Source organism: Pleurodeles waltl, chromosome 6 (assembly GCF_031143425.1).
Source record: "Pleurodeles waltl isolate 20211129_DDA chromosome 6, aPleWal1.hap1.20221129, whole genome shotgun sequence".
Taxonomy (NCBI): Eukaryota; Metazoa; Chordata; class Amphibia; order Caudata; family Salamandridae; genus Pleurodeles; species Pleurodeles waltl.
In genome coordinates, this window is record NC_090445.1 from 1,191,417,475 (window position 1) to 1,191,443,131 (window position 25,657).

General features: G+C 44.1%; 1 protein-coding gene across 3 annotated transcripts in view; it reads right to left on the bottom strand.

Moving 5' to 3' along the window:
* Positions 1–25,657, bottom strand: part of PIK3AP1 (phosphoinositide-3-kinase adaptor protein 1) — a 1,392,564-nt gene that overhangs the window by 155,269 nt on the left and 1,211,638 nt on the right. For all 3 annotated transcript variants that reach the window (XM_069240444.1, XM_069240442.1, XM_069240443.1), the window contains one exon: positions 13,295–13,447. In XM_069240444.1, the coding sequence (XP_069096545.1) occupies positions 13,295–13,447 (153 nt within the window). The remainder of the gene's footprint in view (positions 1–13,294; positions 13,448–25,657) is intronic.

Sequence of the window (25,657 nt, forward strand, 5' to 3'; positions counted from 1 at the left end):
CTGTCTGTATTCCTGTTCAGGGTCTATGTTTGACAGGACCAAACTGTTGAGTCTCTCTTTGACTCACAGAAGGCATGGAATGGCTGGACACTTCGCAGTCTGAGAAACAACTAAGTGCAACTGAAAACAATACTTCTGCCACTAACCAACTGAATGAGGGAGGTGGCAGAATGAGGGAAGTGTGCGTTGGGTGGCATCCTGACATGCAGAAGGAGGAAGGTGGTCATAGAGATGAAGTGAAGCAAGAGGACTGGACATGCACACCGATGCTAACCAGGCATGTTAGGAAAAAGGAGGACAATCAATGGGCTGTAATGTGGCAGATCAGAGTAGTTGGATGCAGGCCACATATCCTATATGCTCACCATACACCTGTGGGGACAAGAAACAACAGCAGTGGGAAGCATTGCTTGACTTCCAACCCCTCCATCGCTAGGAAAATCCTCAAAACTATGAGAGCTCAAACTAGTGATGAAAAGGAGGTGGAAATAAAATGCCAGAGTCTAATTGTGTTTGACCAGATGCGTGATGATGTGATCTGCACAATGGTGTTGGAATGGCACAAACAGTCACAAGCAGTACAGCCATGTACGAGTCGGCAGACCTATATTTTGGACAGTGAAGGTATCAGCTCAAGTGCACACTAGGCAGCACTTGATTTTGCAAACTTTACCCTAATATAATTCCCGGCCAGCTCAGCAGAGACTATGCACTTAGAGCATTGAGGTGTGGATGCCTTCCACCTACATTGCCACTTTGAAGTAGTGGATATTCCTAATGATGCCACTGCACCTCCCAGGTATCCTTTCCATTCCTATACAAGTTGAAATTGGCATGAGTGAATTTAGTGACATGTCTGCAGAGTTCAGCATTAAGAAATGCAGTTGTGTTGTGATGCAAATGGAGGCAGTTTTAACAATACTTCGGAGGGGAACCACTGCACTCGAATAACAAGTTTAGCGTGCATTTTCACTCCTTAGATGTCTGTATGTCAGTGACACATTCCATTACAACATGTGGGTTATGTTACGATTGACATATTACCAAAGATAAATTAGAGTTAGTTCTGGACCTGGAACTTAAAATGGTAACAATTTGATACACATGGAAACAAGGGTGATCAATACCCCCTTGCGTCTGTACATATACAATATAAAAGTAAAATGCAGAGATTATCCTCCCTTTCATCTCTTTAAAAAAGGTCCAAAGTTTCTCCATGTTTTTAAGAGTTCACAGGAGCTTTTGCGGTAGGGAATACGCGTTAAGTATGTATCTATACTCCCAAGCTTCGAGCCCCTCTCTCGTATATCATTAGTTGGTTGAAAAGTCAGACTTCACCGATAAGCGTGATCCCCAATTCCAATGAAATACAATGCAGAAATACCTACAATAGTATATGTTAAACATTTTCTCATCAGAAGCACGAGGGCACAATACAAAAAATAGCAATTATTTTGTTGCAGAACTTATATTGGTGCCTCCCATAGCTTCCCTACTCTTTCCATTGCTCCTTGGCAATTTAGGATCAACATGGTCGTCCCAGAGCTCCTCAAAAGCAGGGTCATGAATGAGTTAATTCAATTCATGGACTTACAGGTGTGTAATGCCTCCATGTGGATATCCTCGTATGGCTGAAGATGCACAGCGTGTGATCTACAGCACTGTACACTCCCGGTATAACGCTGAACATCATTTTGGCATTGTCTAGAATCTAAGCCATGGTTTTCTCCAAGCCACGACTTGTTATTTTTTGGACAGGCTACTCATTCATTCATTCATTCAACTTTATTTCGGTAAGTAAAAAAACATACCATAAAAGTACAATACACATCAAGGAAAAAAAGAAAAAACTTTTTTGAGAGCAAGAGGATACTAAAAATAAGAACACAATAAAAATTTATAAAAGAGTAATAAAGAAGTTTAAGAATCAAACAAAATGAACAGCCTCTTGATATAAAAAAGGTCCACTCAGCATGTCGCGTGGGCTCTCATTATCCTAAATGAGACTACTGGATTTCTAGGCAGCAGGATCGATAACGGTGTGGGGGACTGAGTCTGACCCACGTGTAAGAAACTCTGTCACCCTAAATCTGTTTTTTGCTCCGGCTAACTAGCAGTGCCTCATTTCTCCCACGGGGAAGAGATGATTGGGCAGCCGAACGCATGACATCTTTGGAACTTCTCAGGGAAGTCGTGGTCACTCAGATCCAAACCAACGCTCTCATTTACAATATGATCTCATATACAAATGACAAAGACAGTATAAGTTTTATATAATGATTTAATAAAATGACTGTATTTTAGATAATAAGGCATGAGCCGCAATAACCAGAACCATACAACACAGTAGGATTGATATAGTTACCAGGAGAGTAAAACATAAGAACAAAGCGATCATCGTGTATAATAGTTTCTACTCTCCCTCTGCTTGTTCTATTTCGAGCACAGCATGTTAAGCTTCTAGCTTGCCTGTCTGTATCACTGGGGAGACATCAGCCCTCATACCTGAGCAAAGGCCTGTGATCTTGGTTCAGCATCTGCAACGAGGCAGTCAGCGCCTAGTTGTGGTTCCCTGGTCGGAATCTCCCTCTTGCGTGTATTGGGACAAGGAAGTGATTTTATAACTAACATGTCAGCGTGATCACAAAATGTCCCTACGCAGGAATGCCAAGTCTAAACTCCTCCCACGTCTATCGGCAATGTACCAGACTGTATCCTTGACTGAAGCACAGAGTGAATATGTTGAGGAGAACTCCAGTGCTGAAGTAGGGAAAACAGTGTGGTATGAATAAAAAACAACACAGTAGAACTGGCTATTTGAAAAATAACAGTACGAAGCCTAATAAAAAGCATTTAGAGCAAAGTGCACAGAGGCTCTAAGCTGCCAGCAAATGAATAAAATACATCCAGGGCAAAGTGCACAAAGGCCTAAAGCCTAAAGCTAACGCGCAAAGGATATGTAAAACCAACCACACTACACCCTCCCCTTGTCGGTAGCAAGTGGTTCCAATAATATAAAAATATGCCCCAGACATAAACAATACCTAAAATTATATACATATTTCGACAAGGTCAGAAGACGACAAAGCCATAAATTTGGAAATCATGTGACAATAAAGCCAAATTCAATATAATGTCAATTTTGCATGAGAGGAAAAATCCAATTTTTAACAGAAGCAATAGAAAGTAGGAGCTCCTCCACTTCGATGTATGTCAATATTGGAAGATCCACGCCACAAAGTACCATGGAGCAGGTGTGTTCCAAAGCCCCAAAACCATTCAGGGCAGCACCCCGTGCAGGGCCTATGAACGAGACAAAACCAGCTTCCTCCAGGAAGGGAATCTCATAAACTGCCTCACGAAGCAAACGCAACCGCAGTGCACAAGTCTGGGAATGAGCCCTAATCGGGAACATCAACAGATCAGGATCGACCACTGGAGGGCGCCGCAGTGAGAGACAGAGAGCCAGTGCAAGTTCAAACGAGCACCAAAGGCACCGAAACACGGGTTGCACACAGTCCAAAACCGGTCTGAATGACAGAGACCAGTCACACTCCAAATGGCCCAGGAGTGTTGCTCCAAAATGCAGCATCATGCGTTCACGACACAGCTGCGCTGACGGGAGCAGCAATATAGGATCTCGTTGTGGCGGGACAGCCATTGCGAAAAAATAGCAACAACAGCAAGACTCCAGCCAATAAAGCCAAAGTAATCGGGAAACCCCCAAAAATGCTTCCGAAAATAGAGTGTATAGCCGGAGGTATCAAACCGAATATTGAAGAGAAGGTGTGAGCAAAACCAACACCAACGGCTTTGAAAAAATGTGCAATACCAGCAGTGCTGGATGCATTAAATATACGTCCCACAAGTTCACCGAAGTGACTTGGAAAGTTAGTATTCAAAAGGGACTGTATCTCCGCCGATGACCTTGCCACCTGAAGTGCGTAGGTCTCGCTAGCAGATGTAAGGGCCACATGCTTTTGAAACAATAAAGCTTTTAGCCGACTCAACTTGTCGAAATTAACCTTGGAAGTAGCAATATGAGGCCGGATGTCCGCTACCTCCCTAATTTGAGTGGGGGGAAACAACACATTCCCGCAGCACGTAACGGCCTTGTTGACAACGACAACGTAAACTATTCCGGCACGCATGCCACAGCAGCGTTCGCTGTTAAGAACAATGTAACTGCCGTTAGAAAGCACCTGGAAAGTGTTTTTAATAACCGGGACTGGAACTCCCCTCAGATAACAAGCTAAGTTAGCAATCGAAGAGTTACATGCTCCATGCAAGGACAACTGTTTACAAACCATAGAATGGCTGACAGAAGTTTCGCATTCACTACTGCTAAGAAAAACCTCCCTCAAACCATTAACACATCTGTATTGAAAGGGAAGCTCCCACACCTCGTGTATGTAACTGTCTCCCAATAGTTTTTATCTACCCACCGGAATATGCTTCAAACAAGAAGTAAATTGCAGAGTGGAGATAGGCAGATTAATAACCCCATGAATCAACCACTCAGCTGACGGAATCTCAGTCACTGTGAAAGGCAGTTTCTCCAATTTCTCAATATTCAACATAACATATGTCGCTTCCTTTTTAGCCATCAGCTGTTGTTGACGAGTCAAATTAAAGGAGACAAAAATCTCTCTGGCACGAATGTGCTGCCATGGAACGCGACCTGCCTTCAAGGTCTGAAGAGTCCAACCCAGCTGCATGACGGACCGCGTCTGACTCTGCCCATGATATAAAGAAGACATGTCCGATTTAATAATGTCAATAGCAGAGGAAACAATGCTGTCAATCGTGTAAACACGGTCAGAAAGGGTAGACATGCCATTATCAACAACAGACAAAGTCTGCATCAGGTTTTCCTGATCAATCTGCCTCAACCGGGCTGCAGCCTCCTGTTGTGAAAGCTTCCAAATCTCATTATAAACTTCGTATAAAAACCTTTTCTTCTGCGGTACCTTGGGACCTGACAAAAAATCTTGTAAATCAGTATCATTAGACAGTAACGTGAGATGTGACTTAACTGCATCCAGCGTGGATGACTTCAACCATTGCTGACAAAGCTTCCCCACGCTGTATGTAGTTATAATATCAGCATGTTCTGGTGAAATGTAACGAGGGTCTGCCCTACTAGTCCTGAACCCTCCTGAAGAGGTGACAAAACGTTGATGACACTTATTAATGTCTACAGGCCATAATAACCACCCGCCCGGATGTATTGATGAAGTGTTAAGCGTACCATTCTGGACCCAATGTGTAAATTAACTAAAAGTAGCATTCACATAGTGCTGCCAGTTGTTTAATTTGGAAGGGACAGGTATACTAGGCAAATTTAACTCTCTAATTGTTGCCAAGCCCAAACAGCTAGTCTGTTGTACTGTGTCATTGAGGAAAATCATCTGCACAGGGATAATACATGCTCTAAATAATGTGTCCCTGTCTTGCATCTGCCAATTTTTTGTACCCCAAACACTTTTCAAGTCAACAGTCTTAAACCAGTAATCATACCCCTCGACCGAAAGTTTAGATACAAACAAATTTGAATACAGTAATTTAGTATCGGTCAATAACATTTGCTTATTAGAATACGGAGTAACTTTAAAATAGTAAGACCTAGCATTTCGTTGATAATGCCCAGAAAAATATGCAAATTTATCCTAATACGTTTTCGAACTCCCTTGTGGGGGAGTCGAGCAATGTTCCCATTGCACATAATTAAATATGGACTTAGGGCTACTAGCTTTATGAATAAAGTGGTGTCCATAATAATTGTAGCAAAACATGTCACCATGATTATCTCTAAATTGGTAAGCATCCTCATCGTCATAGACAGTATAATATTGCAAATCTGTCAGCATAGCATCTACTGTCTTCACATCCCAATCATCAGAGACAATGCCTGGTATAACAATATAATTCATTGATAACAACGGTATTTGAATCAATTCAGTGGGACCATATATATCAAACATTACTTTATCCCACACAATCCCATCCGGAATCGGTATTGCAGAAATGTTTAAGTTGGACAAGTCTCTTCGAACCATATGAGACGAAAAATGTGGTTTTAACACAGTCTCCACGTGCTCAATGTCAGATCGATCAGGAAGAAAATGACCATGTATTACCAGAAAAAAAGTAACCACAAATCCCAACCATAAAAAAATAGTCATTACAGCCATAAAAAGCCACAAATAGTTCCAAGGAAAAACAAAATATGTGCGTTTAAGCCAACACAGCAGCTTACGTGGACCTCGGACAGAAGACATCGAGGACGAGGAGCTGGACACTGCATCATCAGCAGCGTTGAAGCAACCAGAGGCAGTTCTTGCAAAAGGTGCAATTGTGAACAAAGAAGCAGATGGAGGCTCTCGCCTAGGCACGCTATAAACCACATGTTCAGAAACATCAGTAGAACGTACAGCAACTTGATCAAAAGATTCCATATTAATCGTCGTCTGTGGAACAATCGCAAGATCATCATCCACCCTCCCCAAGCTCGGAGAGGAAACAGCGTCGGTGTAAATCACCTGCAGCGGGACTTCTTCCCCAGTAGTGAGAGGGATTCCGGAACTACTGGGTGTCCCTCTTGGTCTGCTGTACAGAATCGGCCACATGTTGTAACTTGACATTATCAATGGAAACAAATCGATTTCCTTTGGCCCCTTGCAGCGGCGGTAAAATCACAGTTCTCGTGCCGCTTACCCCTAACACAGGGACAGGTGCTCGATAAGAAGGACCAAATTCTTTCTTTACTGTGACCTTTTCACGCACTAGATCCCCAATCCTGGGTATCCAACCAGTAGGTGTTACTGGCTCATCCTTAATTCCTGAGGAGGCAGCATTTGCAGAAGAGTTATCTTCACGGAATTGTTGTAAATCCTGCAAAACAGTGACACAATCATTTATGTCAAAGGGCGTATCCGCCGCCTCCACACCAGGACCATCTAGATCAGGAACATACATTCGTGTTCCAAACAGGCACTCATATGAAGTACGACCCCCCAGTGACCGTCTAGGCAAGTTATTAAGTGCTCTCTGTACTCCATAGAGGTGGGCTAGCCGACTACGACCCGTACCTATAACCCTGGCCGTTAAGGATTGCTTTAAATCACGATTTAAACGCTCCACGACAGAATTTCCCTCAGGATGAAATGGAGACGAGAATTGGAGTTGGACCCCCAACAAAGCCATGGTGTCCCTGAATGCCTTAGAGGCAAAAGCAGGGCCCTGGTCCGAATGAAAAGCCGCAACTGCAAATGTATCGACAAAGATGCACAAATCTTTAATAACAGTCCGAGCGTCAGCCGAGCGTTGTGGCCAGACCCACACAAATCTGGAGCACAAATCTACAGCAACCAAAATATATTTGTATGCACTATCTGGTGTCAGCGGACCACAATGATCCAAGTACACACACTGTAAAGGTTTATTTGAAATCAGAAGGGGCGTCTGCTGCGGGCGTCTAGCCGACGAAGCTTTAATCTGTTGACAAACATCACAACAAAGAACATATTGCTTCGTCTCTTTATAGAGACCAGGCCACCAGTAACGGGCCTGTAAAAGTGAAATCGTGGCAGCCACACCAGCATGTGCAGACGCCACCCCCTCATGTGCCGCAGAAATCAATCGAGGTCTCTCAATTCTATTGGGTAATTCATGTACACCAATGCCTGGAATATTAACAACAGCATTCTGCGCACTACTCAAGCAGTAACTATATTTAGAAGGAAATCCTTTAGGAAATGGCGTGCCATCAGCCGTAGCTTTTATGGCAGCCGAAATCTCTGTGTCTGGTTTGGAACTCGAACGAGTCACTGCGGCCACAGTGGCAACAGCCACTGCTGATTTCGCGGCTTCATCAGCCAAAGTATTCCCAGCAACGTGTATTCCAATGCGCTGGTGTCCAAGTGTATGCACAACATGGACCTTAGGAAGCGTCTCCTTCAGATCTGCAACCTTACCCCACAACAATTTGTGTTTAATGGTGTTGCCTTTAGAATCTCTGAACCCATTCATCTTCCAATAGTGTAGATATTCATTGAAAGACTGTACACAGTAGTAGGAGTCACAGACCAGCAAGGTTTAAATCGCCGGATCCGCGTGCTCCAACGCTAACAATAGAGCTTTGAGCTCAGCCAGCTGTGCCGTGCAATCTCCCAAGGTTTTAGTATAAGTATGACGGGGGCAGAACACTTCCCCCTCCATCGTGCCGCTCACCACCGCACATGCAGCAGAATACTGCTGTTTAGTCCCAACCGCTGGTTGCACAGAGCCATCAGTATACATGACCACCTGATATTGGTCAATAGGCAATGTGCCAGCAGGGACTGGGTACTCTATCTCATATTGAAGAAATTCTTGAGTCTGCAGTTTAGGGTCAAATATGTAATCTACATCAATGGCTGTCAAAGACGTAGCCCATTGAATCCATCGCGGGTGTAAAGCTTTCGAATTAGGAACACTCGCTTTTGTAACAGCCTCTAAGGCCGGAATCGGGGAAACGACAACGATGCGTTGTCCCTGGGCAAGCGGTCTTTCTTTAATCACAGCCATCTGTACTGCAGTAAGTATCTTTTCAGTCTGTGCAAATCGTTGTTCTGCAGCAGAATACAAGTGGGACTTGTATGCAATCGGGACTGTCTCACCCTCATTAAAGGTGACATATGTAAACTCAACAGCCCCAGGTATCACCCTGATGACTAAATGTGTCTTATTGTCCCGTGTGTGTAAGTGTTTAACTGCTAAGAGATCAGTCTGTAAATCTCGTAGGATATGTGTATGCTCAATCGTCCAAAATCTACTCGAAAAAATTTGGGCGAATCAACTCGTATAAGGGTTTTATACGCGTAGCATAATCAGGAATGTAAGTTCTGCCAAAATTCAGAAACCCCAACAATGACTGGAGCTTCCGAACCGTATTAGGAGGCTGCAACAAAGCACACTTCTCCAAAAATTTGCCGCTAAGCTCTTGCCCTCACTCGACAACTCATATCCCAGGAAAATGACGCTGAGGAAGGCAATCTTTGATTTCTTAAAATTAAACTTATAGCCAATATCAGCAAACCCCACAACAATGCGCGATACACGCCTTAGATGTTGCAGAATCTCATCGTCTGTCAGATATATGTCATCAACATACAATAACGCTTCAGGGTCCAACTCGTGCAGCATTTCAGTCACACAAGCCGAAAACAGTCCCGGGCTATTCTTATACCCCTGAGGCAAACGACAAAACTTTTTCTGAGAGCCAAACGCACTGAAACTGGTATAGTCCCGACTTTCGGGCGCTATATTTTGGCAGAAAAATCCATTCGAGATATCTAACGTTGTTTTGTATTTCTTACGTACTATATTATTCATAAGCGCTGCGCTATGTGAATTCTGTATTGCATATGTGCGTGTATGACTATTCAAATGTCTGTAATCCACCACTATCCTATATGAATGGTCCGGTTTAGCAACCGGAAATAAGGGATTATTCATCGGCGAGACACAGGGCTCAATTACACCCTGGTACTCCAATTGTGTAAGAATTTTCCTAACCGATGCCCTTGCCTCAAATTTAATAGGATACTGAGGCTGTGGCTGAGGTTCGCCCTTTATTGGAATTACATGATAAGGTGATTGTCTATCCCACCCCACGTTATATCTATACAGGGCGGGAGCCTGTGCTAGAGCCCATTTTTTACTATAGGACTCCGCTAGTTCTCTCGGAACAAGTGGTGAGAAGGAAGGTTTAATAACCTCCTCCCGAACCGGACAGTCGCGAACAAAGTCAGGTGGCTAATCCTGTTCGGCCAGCAGCCTGAGGTCCCGTATGGGGAAACACTGCTTCCAGCGTATTCATTTTTTGCGCCAGCCAAAATGGAGTTTCCTCACGTTTAGCCGGTACCTTACCCATAACTGAGTGTACAGTGGCCGGATTGATACCCGGAACCACCGCCTGTGGGTGCGCCGGAGCAGCACGCGCTGCGTTTGTATTTAGTGTCTGCATGACAAACTGAACTAATCGTCAATATGTAGCCGTTAAGTCTGTATATAAACGACGAACTTCAACCACTGTCAATTGAGCAGCCGCAGGATGAGGTGTATATGTAGCCAATAAAGTCCAGGTAGGACCATCATTACTCAGTGGACCTAACCTAACTTGTGCTACTGTGTGTGGGAGGGCACCATCAAGCCAATTATGGTGTTCTTGATAAGATAAAGGTATCTCTAAGTAAGCGTAAGCCCTGTATTGTCCAGTGACATTCGCAACAGTGTATTCGTGAAAAGTGTTTGTACCCCCATCAACTGCTGGAAAAACGACCCAAGAATAAAAAAGTTCTGTTCTATAGGCTGCATGGGCGTCCACCACAAAAGTGAACGGACCCCCCTGGACCGTCAGTCCATGTGCTATCAGATGTCCCGTGAGCGGGTGACGCATATTGATAGCTATATTCACTACATTAGGATTCGCTATTTTAAAAAAATAGCTCTAGGTCAGAGAAGGCACACCAATATCGGGTTTTTTTTCCTTTCAAAGTTCAAGCTTGAACAACCAACCACTAAGTAATAGGAGGTACCTATCCCGTGGTGGCGGAAACCCTCAGCCCCACGGACGTCTCCGCTTACGGAACCGAGGAGTCAAAATATATATGAGACCGAGAGAGTCAGTCGGACCTAAATATTAGAGCCAGACCAATCGTTGGCGGCGCCATGTCGCGTGGGCTCTCATTATCCTAAATGAGACTACTGGATTTCTAGGCAGCAGGATCGATAACGGTGTGGGGGACTGAGTCTGACCCACGTGTAAGGAACTCTGTCACCCTAAATCCGGTTTTTGCTCCGGCTAACTAGCAGTGCCTCATTTCTCCCACGGGGAAGAGATGATTGGGCCGCCAAACGCATGACATCTTTGGAACTTCTCAGGGAAGTCGTGGTCACTCAGATCCAAACCAACTCTCTCATTTACAATATGATCTCATATACAAATGACAAAGACAGTATAAGTTTTATATAATGATTTAATAAAACAACTGTATTTTAGATAATAAGGCATGAGCCGCAATAACCAGAACCATACAACACAGTAGGATTGATATAGTTACCAGGAGAGTAAAACATAAGAACAAAGCGATCATCGTGTATAATAGTTTCTACTCTCCCTCTGCTTGTTCTATTTCGAGCACAGCATGTTAAGCTTCTAGCTTGCCTGTCTGTATCACTGGGGAGACATCAGCCCTCATACCTGAGCAAAGGCCTGTGATCTTGGTTCAGCATCTGCAACGTGACAGTCAGCTTCTAGTTGTGGTTCCCTGGTCGGAATCTCCCTCTTGCGTGTATTGGGACAAGGAAGTGATTTTATAACTAACATGTCAGCGTGATCACAAAATGTCCCTACGCAGCAATGCCAAGTCTAAACTCCTACCACGTCTATCGGCAATGTACCAGACTGTATCCTTGACTGAAGCACAGAGTGAATATGTTATGGAGAACTCCAGTGCTGAAGTAGGCAAAACAGTGTGATATGAATAAAAAACAACACCGTAGAACTGGCTATTTGAAAAATAACAGTACGAAGCCTAATAAAAAGCATTTAGAGCAAAGTGCACAGAGGCTCTAAGCTGCCAGCAAATGAATAAAATACATCCAGGGCAAAGTGCACAAAGGCCTAAAGCCTAAAGCTAACGCGCAAAGGATATGTAAAACCAACCACACTACAAGCAAAAGACTGATTCCATTAATCAGTAAATGATTAATAATATAATGGACCCATATCTATATCCTATAGAGTAAAAATTAGAATCATGCATTCAATTTGATAAATATACATAAATAAGTCTAAAAATTAAATCCCTGAATTTTCTTTTTTTTCCACTGATAAAACTGTCTAGACAGATGAATCACATTTTAAAATTCTCACAACATAAAACAATATTGATTATTCCATAGGTCAATAAATAATCAATAATATAAAAAACCAATGTCTATATCCTTTAAAACAGAAACTACAAGCATGCATCCAAATTCAATAAATATACGTAAATAAAACTAAGGATTAACTACCTAGTCTTTTTTCCTTAAAACTGCTAATCTCAACCGCCAGATTGACTCAAGGAATTTTGCCACTGGTAAAACTATCTGGACGGACGGGTCGCATCTTAAAATTCTCTCAGCATGGAAACTAGATCTAACACCTATTCGTTTGCAAAGACAGGGTACTCGAATGTCAATCGCTATTTATTTTGAAAAGTGCACTATGACACTGGGTTGATGGCCCTTGCTCATCTAACTCAGTCTTGCTCCTGGGTAAACACAGAATTCCGTTTTGTGCCTGATACGCTGCCTCAATCGTGTAAATGCTTTACAGGTTTACACCAAATTATGACAAATCTGAAGTAAAAACTTAACATGTTTTAATATTTTCACTATATATATATATATCTTTTTTTTTTTTAAATTGATACACATGCATAGTACTGTATGGTCCAGACGTCAAAACATCTATGAAGGTCATGAATGAAAATGAATTTGAAGCATGAAATAACACAATAAAATAAAAGTTACACGAAAATGAAAAATTAAAATGAAGTGCAGAGATTTAACTATTTACAGAAACAAGATTATTGGGTGCAAAAACTACCCACCCCATTTAACAGCAGCACCACGCCCCTGCTGTTTTTTGTGTGGCCGATTTAGAATTTACTTGTACAAAATGAGGCACAGTTGGGCACAAACACTCACTAAGGGGGTCATTACGAGTTTGGTGGGTGGAAAAAACTGCCGGCCAAACTCCAGTGGTCAGGTTGGTGCCAGTGCAGCCGCCTTCCCGCAGGCCTCATTACAAGTTCCCCGCTGGCCCAACGTGGAAAAGCCCACAGCATTGACGCCAGCTCATAACTGAGCCGGCTGCAATGTAGCGATGCTTAGGGTGCAACAGCACCCGTCACACTTAAGCGCAACAGGGCTCTCCATGGAGGCCCCTGCACTGCCCATGCCAAGTGCATGGGCAGTGCAGGGGCCCCCATTGGGCCCCTTGCACCCTGTCTCTACCAGCTTTTACATGGCGGTGAAACCGCCATGTAAAAGCTTGTGGATAGGAAGGGTAGCGTTGCACTGGTGGATTAGGACAACCAGCACTGCCAGTCCCTCCAGTGGCTTAACCGCCACGGTCATAATATGGCAGCAGTCAGACCAGCACCGTGGCCCTGGTGGTCTGAAGACCACTAGGGTCGTAATTAAGTCTGTTTTGCTTGATTATATGCAATCACCTGAATGTGTAATCGTGACTACTTACTTCCTGTGCTGGAACTGCTTTCCGTGTTCCATGTCCTGCGTTGAATGCTCTTTGGAAAATCGATGCTTTTCCTGGGATAACATTCATAAACATCATATTCCACTCTGGATGGCAGCTCTTCACCATGCTTTATGGGCTTTGTTATTTGTAAGCCTAGAATAAAAAAGCACAATGAGCACTCAAGTTGATTTTCTACACTAATGAAACTATAATAATACTACAATAATGTTTTTGGTGACAGAAAACCAAACCACATTTTGCAAACACATGCAAAGCAGGAAGCTCCATGTCAGTTTGAGGAGCCACCATGGATCGCTTGGAGGAGGTGATGTCTAATTGAATGCTCCTAAATTCTATTTTTTGCATGCATAACCATTAAGCTACACAGGTAACAACCAGGAAAGCACTAGGAAGTCTGTTTTCTAGCCAATCATTCACAAACAGTACATTTAAGGTGGTGTTTTTGCTGTCTGGGTTCGCACAGACCAAGTGGGAAACGCGCTGGTGAGACCATGATCCTCATTAAATATCAGAGTCCTAACTCATTCAATCAATCAATTTCATCTTATACAGTTAAAAATATCCGAATCTTGATAGCAGCTGACGAATAACGACCTACAGCAATACATGCTGGAGGTGCTGGCCTACATTGTGCAAATTAGCATGATTTAGAAAAGGCACAAGAACATCTGGCACGGGAGAGTATAACATTTGTGAAAAAACATAAAGTGCATGGTGCATTGCGAGGTCACATTGCCACAGGGGCCGAGGCAAATGCTATCTTGTACCCAGAGGGAATGATAACAATATTGTATATGTCCAAACTGAAAGTGGATTAACAAATGACGATTCCAACATTTGTGTGCATTAAAAAGATAAGATTCGATTCGAAAGTAGTGTTAACCATAATGTCTGACAGGCGGTTTAAACAAATCAGAGAATTCTCTGTCCAGAGTTATATCATGGTTAAAAAACAGAACCCACAACTTATCATTCTTTGTGATGTTCTCTGGAAAGTCTAACATATGCGGTCTACCAAGGTGGGAAAAAAGAGAATGAATATGCACCATCAAATGCAGCAGTAATACATTTAAATTGGTATAAGGTCAACATATTTGGGATGTACTTTCAGCTTATGTGCAAAGTTAAATACGCATACGAAGATGTGTACAAAGGACATTCATTTTAATCATATAAGCTCCTTCCATGAGGAGGTGTTATTGAAAATCACACCTAAATTAGAGAAGCCATTGGATTTGTCTAATTGATGACCTTTATGGAGTAATGTGTTGATTTGACAGATTTTGAACTAGTAACCATAATAAAAATCTTAATAAAGTTGGTACTAAGGTCCCTGATAGCCATACAAGTTACAAAGCCATAAAGTAATTCTTTTGAAGCACTGGTGCTCCTTCCCATTACAACTGCATCGTCTGTATATAGTAACATCAGTATTAAACTATTACCAATATGCAGAATGTCCCTGTTGTCAAAAAAGGTTGTAGGTCATTAATATATCAAATAAATAAAATTTAGACTACTATATATTCTTGTCTAACGCTCCTGGTCGGTCTAATGTCTTGGTACGATTGCCCTAGACATCATAGTGAACCTTGGTGTTTAAGACATTGTGCAAGTGTTGTAAGAAATTAAGAATATGCGAGTTAAGTGCATGTTGGGGAAAATGGACCATTGTTTTAGACTGTTAACATGGTCAAGGGCCAAACTGAAGTCCATAAAAGCCAAATGCAGTAAACCTTTAATTACAACAGTATACTTCTCAACCAAAAGGTGTAAATTTAGACACTGCTGTACAATGCCCAATCTAGGATCTAAAACTCTACTGTAACTCAGGAAAGACACTCAAATCCTCTGCCCAAATCGGAATCCGTTCCGTGATGACTCTACCTTCTAATTTTTACCACAGTCTCTATCAGGGGACGGAGCAATAGCAATGTGGCCTCGCTCTGTCGCCTTTTTTATACACAGAGACTATTATTGATTGGGACCAAGAGTCCAGGATCCTTAGTTCACTAGTGTCATTAACTACACTGGTGACAATTGAGGCCCAGAGGTTGAAATTGTTTTTAAATGAATCCACAGGAACCCCACATGGGCCACGCACTTTTAGCCAGGGCTACTAATGAATGCATGTTGGACTTCAAGATAGCAGAAAGTCATACTTTTCCTAGTTTGAGTTGGGCTCCTAGTTCCTAAATGTTCAAAAGTGAGCAAAAACATCTCATTTTATTTGGTAGAGAAGTGCTTAATCTAGTCACCGGGCACAATTGGTAGGTCTAAACCAGAATCTTTATTGGGCTAAAAAAAAGAGTTAATACGTTTCCAAAAATAACCAGTGTTTTTAGTCGAACTGGACACAATAACACCATCCGTAGCCTTCTCTTTTAATTTCAAGCAAGTATAGAGGCCAGGCCCAAAAGAAGGCACAATCCCAAGTATGCCCTCCATAATTAAGTCCCATATAATACTGCTTGTGCTCCAGGGAGGAAAAGGGGCCACCAACACTTTAATCAGCTAGAAATACCACCCCCCAAGCAATAGGAGATTGCTCAGAATATTGGGTATTAGACCTCATTTTTATGTTTGGATGCTTAGAGATCGTTCTTCTTTGGATAAATAATGTTTCCATTACAAGTGAGGCGATTCATTGATTTTTACTAGGTTAGGAATTGTAATACCTTCTGGTAGTTTGATTCGTGTGAGGTTACAGGTGTAATTTATTATTGTTATTGACAATGGAAGGAGCATGATATATATGAATTAATTGAGGGGTTATATTCCGTTCTTATTGTGTGAGTACAGGTTTGGATTTAACCCTTTCTGATCTATATGATATGAATATTGTATTTGTATTGAATTTGACAATAGGTAAGATGTTGCAAATTAGGTTTTCTTAGTGGGAACTATGGGGGTCATTCGGTGACCGCCAGGGCCAACGACCGCGGAAGCACCGCCAACAGGCTGGCGGTGCTTCCTGGGCCATTCTGACAGTGGCGGTAAAGCCGCGGTCAGAAAAGGGGAACCAGCGGTTTCCCGCCGGTTTTCCCCTGGCCCAGGGAATCCTCCTTGCAGCGCCGCCATGGGGATTCCGACCCCCTTCCCGCCACCCTGTTCCTGGTTGTTACCGCCAGGAACAGGATGGCGGGAACGGGTGTCGTGGGCCCCTGGGGGCCCCTGCACTGCCCATGCCACTGGCATGGGCAGTGCAGGGGCCCCCTAACAGGGCCCCATAATGATTTTCAGTGTCTGCTTTGCAGACACTGAAAATCGCGACGGGTGCCACTGCACCCGTCGCACCCCAGCAACTCCGCCGGCTCCATTCGGAGCCGGCTTCATCGTTGCTGGGTCTTTCCCGCTGGGCCGGCGGGCGGCCTTTTGGCGGTCGCCCGCCGGCCCAGCAGGAAAGTCAGAATGACAGCCGCAGTCATTTGACCGCGGTGCGGTCTTCTGGCGGTCTCCGCCCGGCGGGGTCGGAATGACCCCCTATGTGTGGTGGCTGGGTGGAATCCTTTCACTCTTTATTTTGCTTGCACTTTTTTCCTTTACTACTCTCTTTTGATTAGAGTTTCTGCATTATGCACACTTGTGTCTGATTAGGTGGATGGTTACATTAATCACAGAATGTTTTCTGCATGTTTATATTGTTTGGGACTTTAAAGCACTGTTCTATTATGATGGATGTTTTGAATTTAGCTGGGGGTTAGATTTGGTCTCTTTTTGCAATCTGGTTTGATACAATGGTCACATAAGATTTTGACCCTGTATTGCACCGGTTGATGGGTAATGGGATTATTGTACTCATCTGTAACGATTTTGGTTAAGTATACTGTGTTTGTTTATAGTCCTGATGAAGTCGAAGTGACGAAACATGTGTTAGATACATTTCGAAGATTTGTGGACATTGGTTAAAGATGAAAATTAAGATTTTTTGGGACACTTTTGAATTATATATGATTCCTGTTGCTAGGGGGAGTATTGGTAGTGTTATCTTTTTATTTATTTTTCTAACTCTAACAGCTTCTTTATATTGATGTCTTTGTACCACCACTTTTCTGTTTCCTCTTGGATTTCTTGTCCCAGGTTCTTACTGGCCCTAACACATGCACAGTTAAACCATCTAACACTGATAATTTTAGAGTGGGCATGTGCCGTTGTTAGTAAGTTAGTATTCAAGTTAGTGATGTGATTAAAAGAGTCAAGGACTAAAGCAGGAAGAGTATCGGTTACAGCAGACAAATTTAATAAATTACTAAGTTTGCGTTAGAAGTTGGGTTTCTGGTTGGCAGAGGTTTGCACCCTGTCCAAGCAGGAGCCACAATCCTAGTCAGGGTATTTTGTTATAAAGTGGTGCAATGAAAGTCCATTTTAAAGTGCATTCACTGAAAAATAGGCTACTGAAAAGTGTTGTGGTATAGCCTATAAACTTCACGTTTAACAAATTAATTTGTTTCTATGTTGTTCATCATGGTGTTAATTAATAGAGTGCACTAAAATGATAAAAGAATTCAAGAGAGAAATGTTTAAAATATTACATGTAAAAGTTGAACTTTTCAGTTATGCACCATAATTGATGTACTGTATTAACAGGGTTATTTCATTTTAAATATACTGTGAAATGAGCACTGACAAAGCTTATTATTGTTGGATTTATAATTTTTAATGTTAAATGTGCCTTATTGCATAAATTAAAGGTGCAGTTTTAATTCACTTTGCTTAGTCTAAGTGAGGCCTGCAAGGCCTTGTTTCCCAACTGTACAGAAAATGTTCAGTCATTGTTGCTAACGCGTACTTTTCTTTCAGACTTTGTTCTCATAAGAATGCTAGCTTGGTAATAGATGTTCTATTGTTGTACAAATATTGAGCAAGAGAAACTAACTTCGAGCCCCTTAAATTCAGGAAGTGTGTAATTAATTATGTATACAATTGTTTCAATTCACACAGATGACCTAAGATGGGTGTTGTGTACATGTTGATAATGGTAACTTTCACTGATGTTCTAGTCTATGTCCCAAGACTGACTTTCATTGGATAATTTCACCTTCTGCATCATATGGAGAGATGGATGGACGAATAATCTTGGACTATGAACTTTATAACACCATTTCCCAGTTGATCATTGATCAGATTTTCCACTCTTGCTGAACCCTTTGGACTATGAGAAGTACAGTCCTTTCTGCCCTTACCCATCCCTTTGAAATGCTTTCCTGAGACTTGGAGATATTTCCCCTGACCCAGAGAAGAAGACTCTGGATCTAACTTCTGAAATGTTGACACCTCCCCTTTATACTTACTTTTTGCCAACCTTAGAATGGGATGATCAGCAGAAAGCTTGGAGAACAGAGATTATTGTGGGAACTAGATGGTATCCTGCTATTACTAGTGAAGAAGGAGACAGTGTGAGGGGCGTGGCTAGCTGAGCCAATATGGCGGACGCTTAATTCAAGAGCCCCGTCGAGGCCCTAATTAATCCTGCTGTAATTGACTGCCCCCAGGTGACAAGATCGCAATCCAGGGACGGAGGACCTAGAATACATGGCGGAGATCACCTGACCGGGTTTATTTGAGCCGAGGAAAGACGACAGGAGGCACCCGGGAGCCGGCACGAGCGAGGACCTAGGCCCGACCAGAACGGGGCTGCACTACGCAAGTAGCGCTCCACCGAGGTGAGGAGGGCCTGGCAGCAGGGAGTGATTCGAGCCCCGGGGCTCTGCCGGCACTGCGGGCTGCCGGAGAGGTGGAGGGCTCCCACCGCTCTCTTCCGGGAGCAGCAACCCGCCTTCGTGGGACTCTGGGAGGAGGCCTGTCGGGGCGGCCAAGGCGTGGACCGGGCCCTGTGCAGTGCGGGACAGCGGAGCACCGGAGTGCTCCGCAGCCGGGCAGCGCTGCGGCCTGGACGCGTGGGCGTACCTGGTACTGGGGGCTCCACGGACCAACCAAGAGGAAATACCGGGCTGAGGGGGCTCGCCCCACTTACTTTGTTGCCGGCTGTGACTCCGCCGGAGGCCCGGAGGAGAAGGGCTGAGCCGCGAAGTCGGGCTCAGCAAACGAACAGCGGCGCCCTGCCCAGCGGTGACTGCAGAACTGCCTTTCTGCCTATCAGGGGAGCGCGGATCGAGCCAGGGCCTCCTGGCTGAGGAGAGAAATAGCGTCCCAGATGAGGGTCTCTCACCAGCCCCGCGCAAGGGTTGACGACGGTAACACTTAGGTTGCTTGGTGAGCAGGATCCAGGCGATGATGGCAGGCCGCATGAGCTGACCTGAGCAGTGCTGTGTGGCCGCCCCCGGTTCTAATGGAACTTGCAATCGCAATGACCGGACCAGTGCGCTAAGGCTGGGCACCCTGACACATATACTGGTGAACTGAAGTGAACTAATAGACGTGGTCCTGCTGAGGTTTGCAGCCTGTGAGCACCTGTCACCCCTTGGTGGTCACTTGGTTCTTTGGGATTGGCGTGAGAACACTGTTGCTCTCAGCGGTGGCAGCGGCTGAAGCCGCTGCAGTAGTTACCTACCTTACAAACACCAGGCCTGGACACAGTCTCCAGGGAGGCCACTGCACTTAAGAGGGTACCTGCGGGGGAACTGAACACTGTGAATCCTTAGGCATTGAGCATGGTTGGAGCCTAAGGTGAACCGTGAGGAATCCTGTGATCGGTGCTTGACGTAGGGACTGCATGCACTCCAAAACCCGGCTTGGGTTCCACTGCCTGAGTGAGCTGACTAAAACCAAATCTTACACAACTCAACACAACGCTGTCGACTCCCTCGGATTCATGTGCCTTCCCGGATGCTTGCCCTTGCAAAGTATCTCGTCCTATCCCTATCGAAAACGGACCCGTGGTAGCAGCACCGACGAGCTGGGGTTAATTAGGATGGCAATGAGGCTCATGAAGTAGGATCAACCTAACCCAAGAGTACTGGGGCAGACGTCATTCTTCGGACAAAACCGTGCTCAGAGGGGAGAACAGGCACACCTGCACCGCAACGGTGAATAGCCCACCGCCCTGTTCGACACCTAGGTCATAGCGCTGCAGGTCCCGAATGTCTTCCAAGGGCAAGACCAGAAGTAAAACACTGCACCATAACCCTACTAGTGATTACCAAAAAGAGGCCATGGGGGATCTCACGCAGCCAACTGTACATGCAACCGTCGAGAAGATCCTGGGGGCCATCGAAGACACAAAAAACACTTTAAGGCAGGACATTAACCAAGTGGCAGTGGAGTTGGGGTTGCTGAGGGCAGACCACCACAAACTGGCGGACAGAGTGAAAGAAACAGAAACAACAATATCAGAACTCACTCCGAAGCACGAAAGCCTCGCAGCATCGGTCTCGCATCTGTCAGACCACGTACAGCGCCTGGAACGTCGGGTTGAAGATGCAGAAGGTAGGAACCGCAGGAACAACATACGGGTGGTGGGCCTCAAGGAGGGCGCGGAGGGGTCCAACATGGTGGAGTTCCTTGAAGGATGGCTGCGCACAGTCGTGGCACCAGATCACCTTACGCCCTTTTTCTCATTGGAGAGGGCGCACCAAGTCCCCTCGAGACCCCTGGCGCCGGGAAGGCCACCTCGGGTGGTGGTGGCGAAGCTAATGCACTATAGGGACAGAGACTCCCTGCTCCGGAGAGCCAGAGAGGCTGGGCCCTTTGAGGTGGAGAATGGAACGGTGACGTTGTTCCCCGACTTCACCTTAGAAGTCCAGCTGAAACGCGCCTCATTCCTGGCTGTGAAGAAGACTCTCCGGGAGGCAGGGATTCAGTACTCACTCCTCTTTCCGGCTAAATTAAAAGTGATACTAGATGGCAAAACTACGTTCCTACAGTCTCCGGACGAAGCATGGGAATGATTGGAGATGAGAGGCCTAACAGAGTGTCACCGTAATCAGGGTGGACAGGCTGGTCGGACTGGCCACAGAGGACGGAAGAGGCAACACAACAGAGACCGACCACCTACAGGGCCAACCATGGCCCAAAAAGAGTTGGCAAAAAAGGAGGCTCTGGTCGCGGCGGCCTCCATGTGTGGGAGAGCGCCCTCAACAGACAATAGTGTGAAGGACTCGGATAGAGAATCTGTGTCCTCGGAAGAGGGCTCCAGCTACACCAAAGAAGCCCCTAGGGTGACTCCCCAAACGGCTGATGACCTGGCCTAAATAACTCCCAACTTGGCCCTGGGGGAGCTTAGAACTATGCTGGAGAAGCCTCGACGGCCTCGCAACCACCCCCTCTACTGGTTTCTCGACCACTCAAAGCGGAATGGCGAGAACTCTAATTAACTTGTTGTTATTACTGCACTGTTGCAATGTTTACTGGGCAACCTACAGTTTGAGAGGTGCCCTGGGGTTTGGGCGTTGGGGTTTACAATTAAGTCCTTTGATGGTGACACTGGGGTTACGAATTATCCACATAAAGCTCAGCGGGAGAGGGGGGGCCTGGTGCTGGAGGGAGTGGGGGAATGGGTCTGTTTACCACATCCCGAGATGGCTAACTATTCCTTTCTGACTTGGAACATTAGGGGTATGGGTTCGCCCTCTAAGAGACATCGGGTGCTCTCGCACTTGAAACGGAGGGGTGTGCATGTCGCTCTATTGCAGGAAACTCATCTCACCGCTACTAAAATAGATAAACTGAGGAACAGACGGAGGGGTCAGGTATTCACCACCAAATACTCTGCTTATGCCAGGGAAGCACTAGTGTGGGTAAGAGCAGGAGTCCCTTTTGAAGTTAAAACTACTGACATTGACCAAGAGGGCAGATTTGTGATAGTGGGGGGTCGTCTTCATGGAGTCCCAATAACCTTATGCAGTGTATTTGCCCCTAACCAGGATCAGATCCCCTTCTTGCAGCATCTGTCTGGTCATCTTGGATGCAGGGTTGGGGACTGACAGATGCCTGGTGTGCTCAACATCTGTCATGACCACACAAACTTGCCAAGTCACATCAAAGAAGTGCATGAGAAAACCAAAGAGATATCCTCAGTGGAGACAGCAAAGCCCAAACTGGAAGAAGGTTTGCAGAGTAATCTTGCGCTTATTTCAAAGGAAGAATCAAGAAGAGAAGATCCAAGATGGCCGCTGTGAGTCCTGAAGGTTAGTTACAGTTCTAGTCTTGCAATCGGTTGGTTGCTAGGTTACGAGCTCTCCAGCTGGAAGCCTTGCACTTCAACTGAGGTCTGACAGGAATCAGCTGTGTGGAGAGAGAGCGCGCTTCAGAACAGAAACTCCTGTGAGGTAAAATTACATTTGAAGATTATATTACAGAAAACGGATAAATATTGTCAAGGTTTATTCGAAGAGTTTGATAGTAGACCGTTCCCGTGGAAGTCGGCAAGGCTACAGAGTTAATGTATGAATTAACCTTATGTTTACAAGGTTCTTGTTTAAGATATTAAAGTCAAAGAAAAAACGAACTTTAAAAGAGCAAGTATCTACAAATGTCAAGGTTATAAACAAAGGGCAAGTTTAAAGGAGAAACGAACTGTTAACAAATAAGCATTTACAAATTCAATGGTAATAAACCAAAATAGAGTTTAAAAGAGAAACGAACTTAAATAAACAAGCATTTACAACTACAAGTTATCGACAGATGTCGAAGTAAGGAAGGAGAAACTAACTGTAATAAACAACAATTTACAAATACAAGTTATCAACAAATGTCGAAGTAAGAAAGGAGAAACGAACTTTAATAAACAAGCATTGACAGAAGTCACAATAAGACAGGAGAAATTAAATAACATCAGCTGATTTGAAGAACGCATTATCATCAACTATATATATATATATATATATATATAGCAACATAAAACCAATCTCTGACAAAGGTTGAGAAGTTCTTCCAGAATCAGTAATAAGCATTTTTTTAAGAAGAGCTATCATTTATAGAGAGAAGCAAGGCTACAGAGAACTCAGGGTGAGTGAAGAAATAATAGAATTAAAGAGAATTAAGTGTTGAGAGTAGAAAGTGAAAAACTGATGTTGTATGTCCCTAGTAATTGCGACTGTGACTCTTGCAGGTGCTGTATCCAATCTTAGATGTGAAGAGGCAGACTGAGTACTGGCGTTCATCATCTCTGTGGCAGTCTCTCTACCATCCCATTCCCCTTTCCCCCTCCGGGGTACTCAGCACGAAGGATTAATATTCGTTGTGAGTAGCTTGGGTCGGGACTGAGGAGTTATCTTCTGCTTCTGAGGAAATCGAATTGAAGTATCCTGACAGATTGAAGTGCCATCACCCTAATTTTAGGGAAAAAACAGATTTCCTCCTGAGCAGAATGGCAGAAGGAATTGATATAAAAGCATTAGCCACCGTTTTGGAAGGGTTACAGAAACAATTAAATAACACCATAGAAGAAACAGTCCAAATAAAACAGCGAATAAATGAGTTAGGGAACACCGCTAAATCAAATGAATCTGTGTTTTCACAAATCCCTAGCCCTTCACAGTCTGCAGGTATATCCACTCAAGTAATTCATGCAGTTTCCCCTATTATTCCTTTGGCTCAACCCGAGCGCTTCGGTGGGGATCCAAATAAGGCGCAGATTTTTCTGACCCAATGCTCATTGCACTTTTTATGTAGACCAGTCATTTTTTCCGAAGACCAGTCCAAAGTGGCATTTATATTTTCTTATCTGACAGGAGATGCGGCCGCATGGTCCATGCCAATAATTTCCAGAAATGATCCTGTTTTATATAATTTCCAAAATTTCAAGGAAGAGTTCTTAAGAATATTTGATCGGCGAACTGCAGCTCAAGCCACTGACAATGAACTACTGGAAATCAGGCAAGGTAATAAAGATCTAGTAGCCTATCTGGCTCATTTCAATAAACTCATTGTAGAGACTGCCTGGCCGGAGTCAAAAAGAGGCGCCATATTTTATCGTGGACTGAGAGATTAATTGAAAGATGCCTTGGCACAAGTTCCAAATAGACCCACCGAAATTTCGGAGTTAATTGATCTTGTGTTACAGATTGACCACCGGTTAACTGAACGAAGAGCAGAAAAGAGAAGAGAGTATCGACCATTTCCCCTGAGAATTGATTGTGTAAGAAATGATCATACGAGAGCCGGAGAAGGGATAGCGATAGAAGAACCAATGCAAATTGGTTCCATCCGAGGTCCTTTATCTAAGGAAGAAAAAGAGAAAAGAAGAGTGAATCAACTATGTTTATATTGCGGTGCATCTGGGCATTTTGTTAAAAACTGTCCCAAGAAACCCAAAGCTCTTCAGTCGGGAAAAAGCCAGCTTCATCAGTAGAGGGAGTTGCCCTGATGAAAGCAGAACCCAAGACAACTCCTTTAGATCAACGAGTGGCGAATACCTTACAAACCGCAGCGCCACATTTGGTACAAACAGTATCAGTTAAGACCCTTGAGAAGGAAATTCAAGGGATCTCAGTTATGATAGACTGTGGAGCTACGGGCAACTTCTGTGATATCAAATACGCTCGTAAAATGGGTATTCGATTTATCAAGAAATCTACTTTGGAAGTAGTAAGAGCTGTGGATGGAACCAATCTTTCTTCAGGACCCATTTCCCATGAGACCGAACCAATTCAGATGCAAGGTTTTGGTGGACATCAGGAGCAGATAATCTTTAATTTGATAGATGCTCCACAATTTCAACTCATTTTGGGTCTGCCCTGGCTTACAGAACATAATCCACAAATTGATTGGAGCATAAGAACGATCAAGATGAATTCCTCTTACTGCAAAGAGAATTGCTTTCATGATGGAGTGGAAGTGTCCACCAAGTCCCAAGCGGCCTGTTTATCATCACACTCTTCAATGATCTGTGCACTAAAGACAGCAGAAATCCCAAAAGAATATGAGGATTTAGTCGCCGTTTTTTATGAAAAGGAGGCTGAGAAATTGCCACCACATCGACCCTACGACTGCAAAATTGAACTGGAGCCAGGTGCGATATTGCCATGTAGCAGAATATACGCATTGACCGAAGCAGAGAATCAACATTTAAAGGAGTATTTGGATCAATATCTTGCGAATGGTTTTATTCGTCCTTCTGAATCTCCAGTGTCATCCCCACTATTTTTCATACCAAAGAAGGATGGGAGTCTTCGAACTTGCATTGATTATCGAGCCCTCAATCAGGTTACCATCAAGAATCAATACCCACTGCCTTTAGTGTCAGTTTTATTAGATCAAGTAAAGAATGCTAGAATCTACACCAAATTGGACCTGCGAGGAGCATATCATTTGATTCGAGTGGCATCAGGGGATGAATGGAAAACCGCTTTTCGGACTCAATACGGATTATTTGAATATCAAGTGATGCCTTATGGGTTATGCAATGCTCCCGCTGCCTTCCAGCATTTTGTTAATGATATA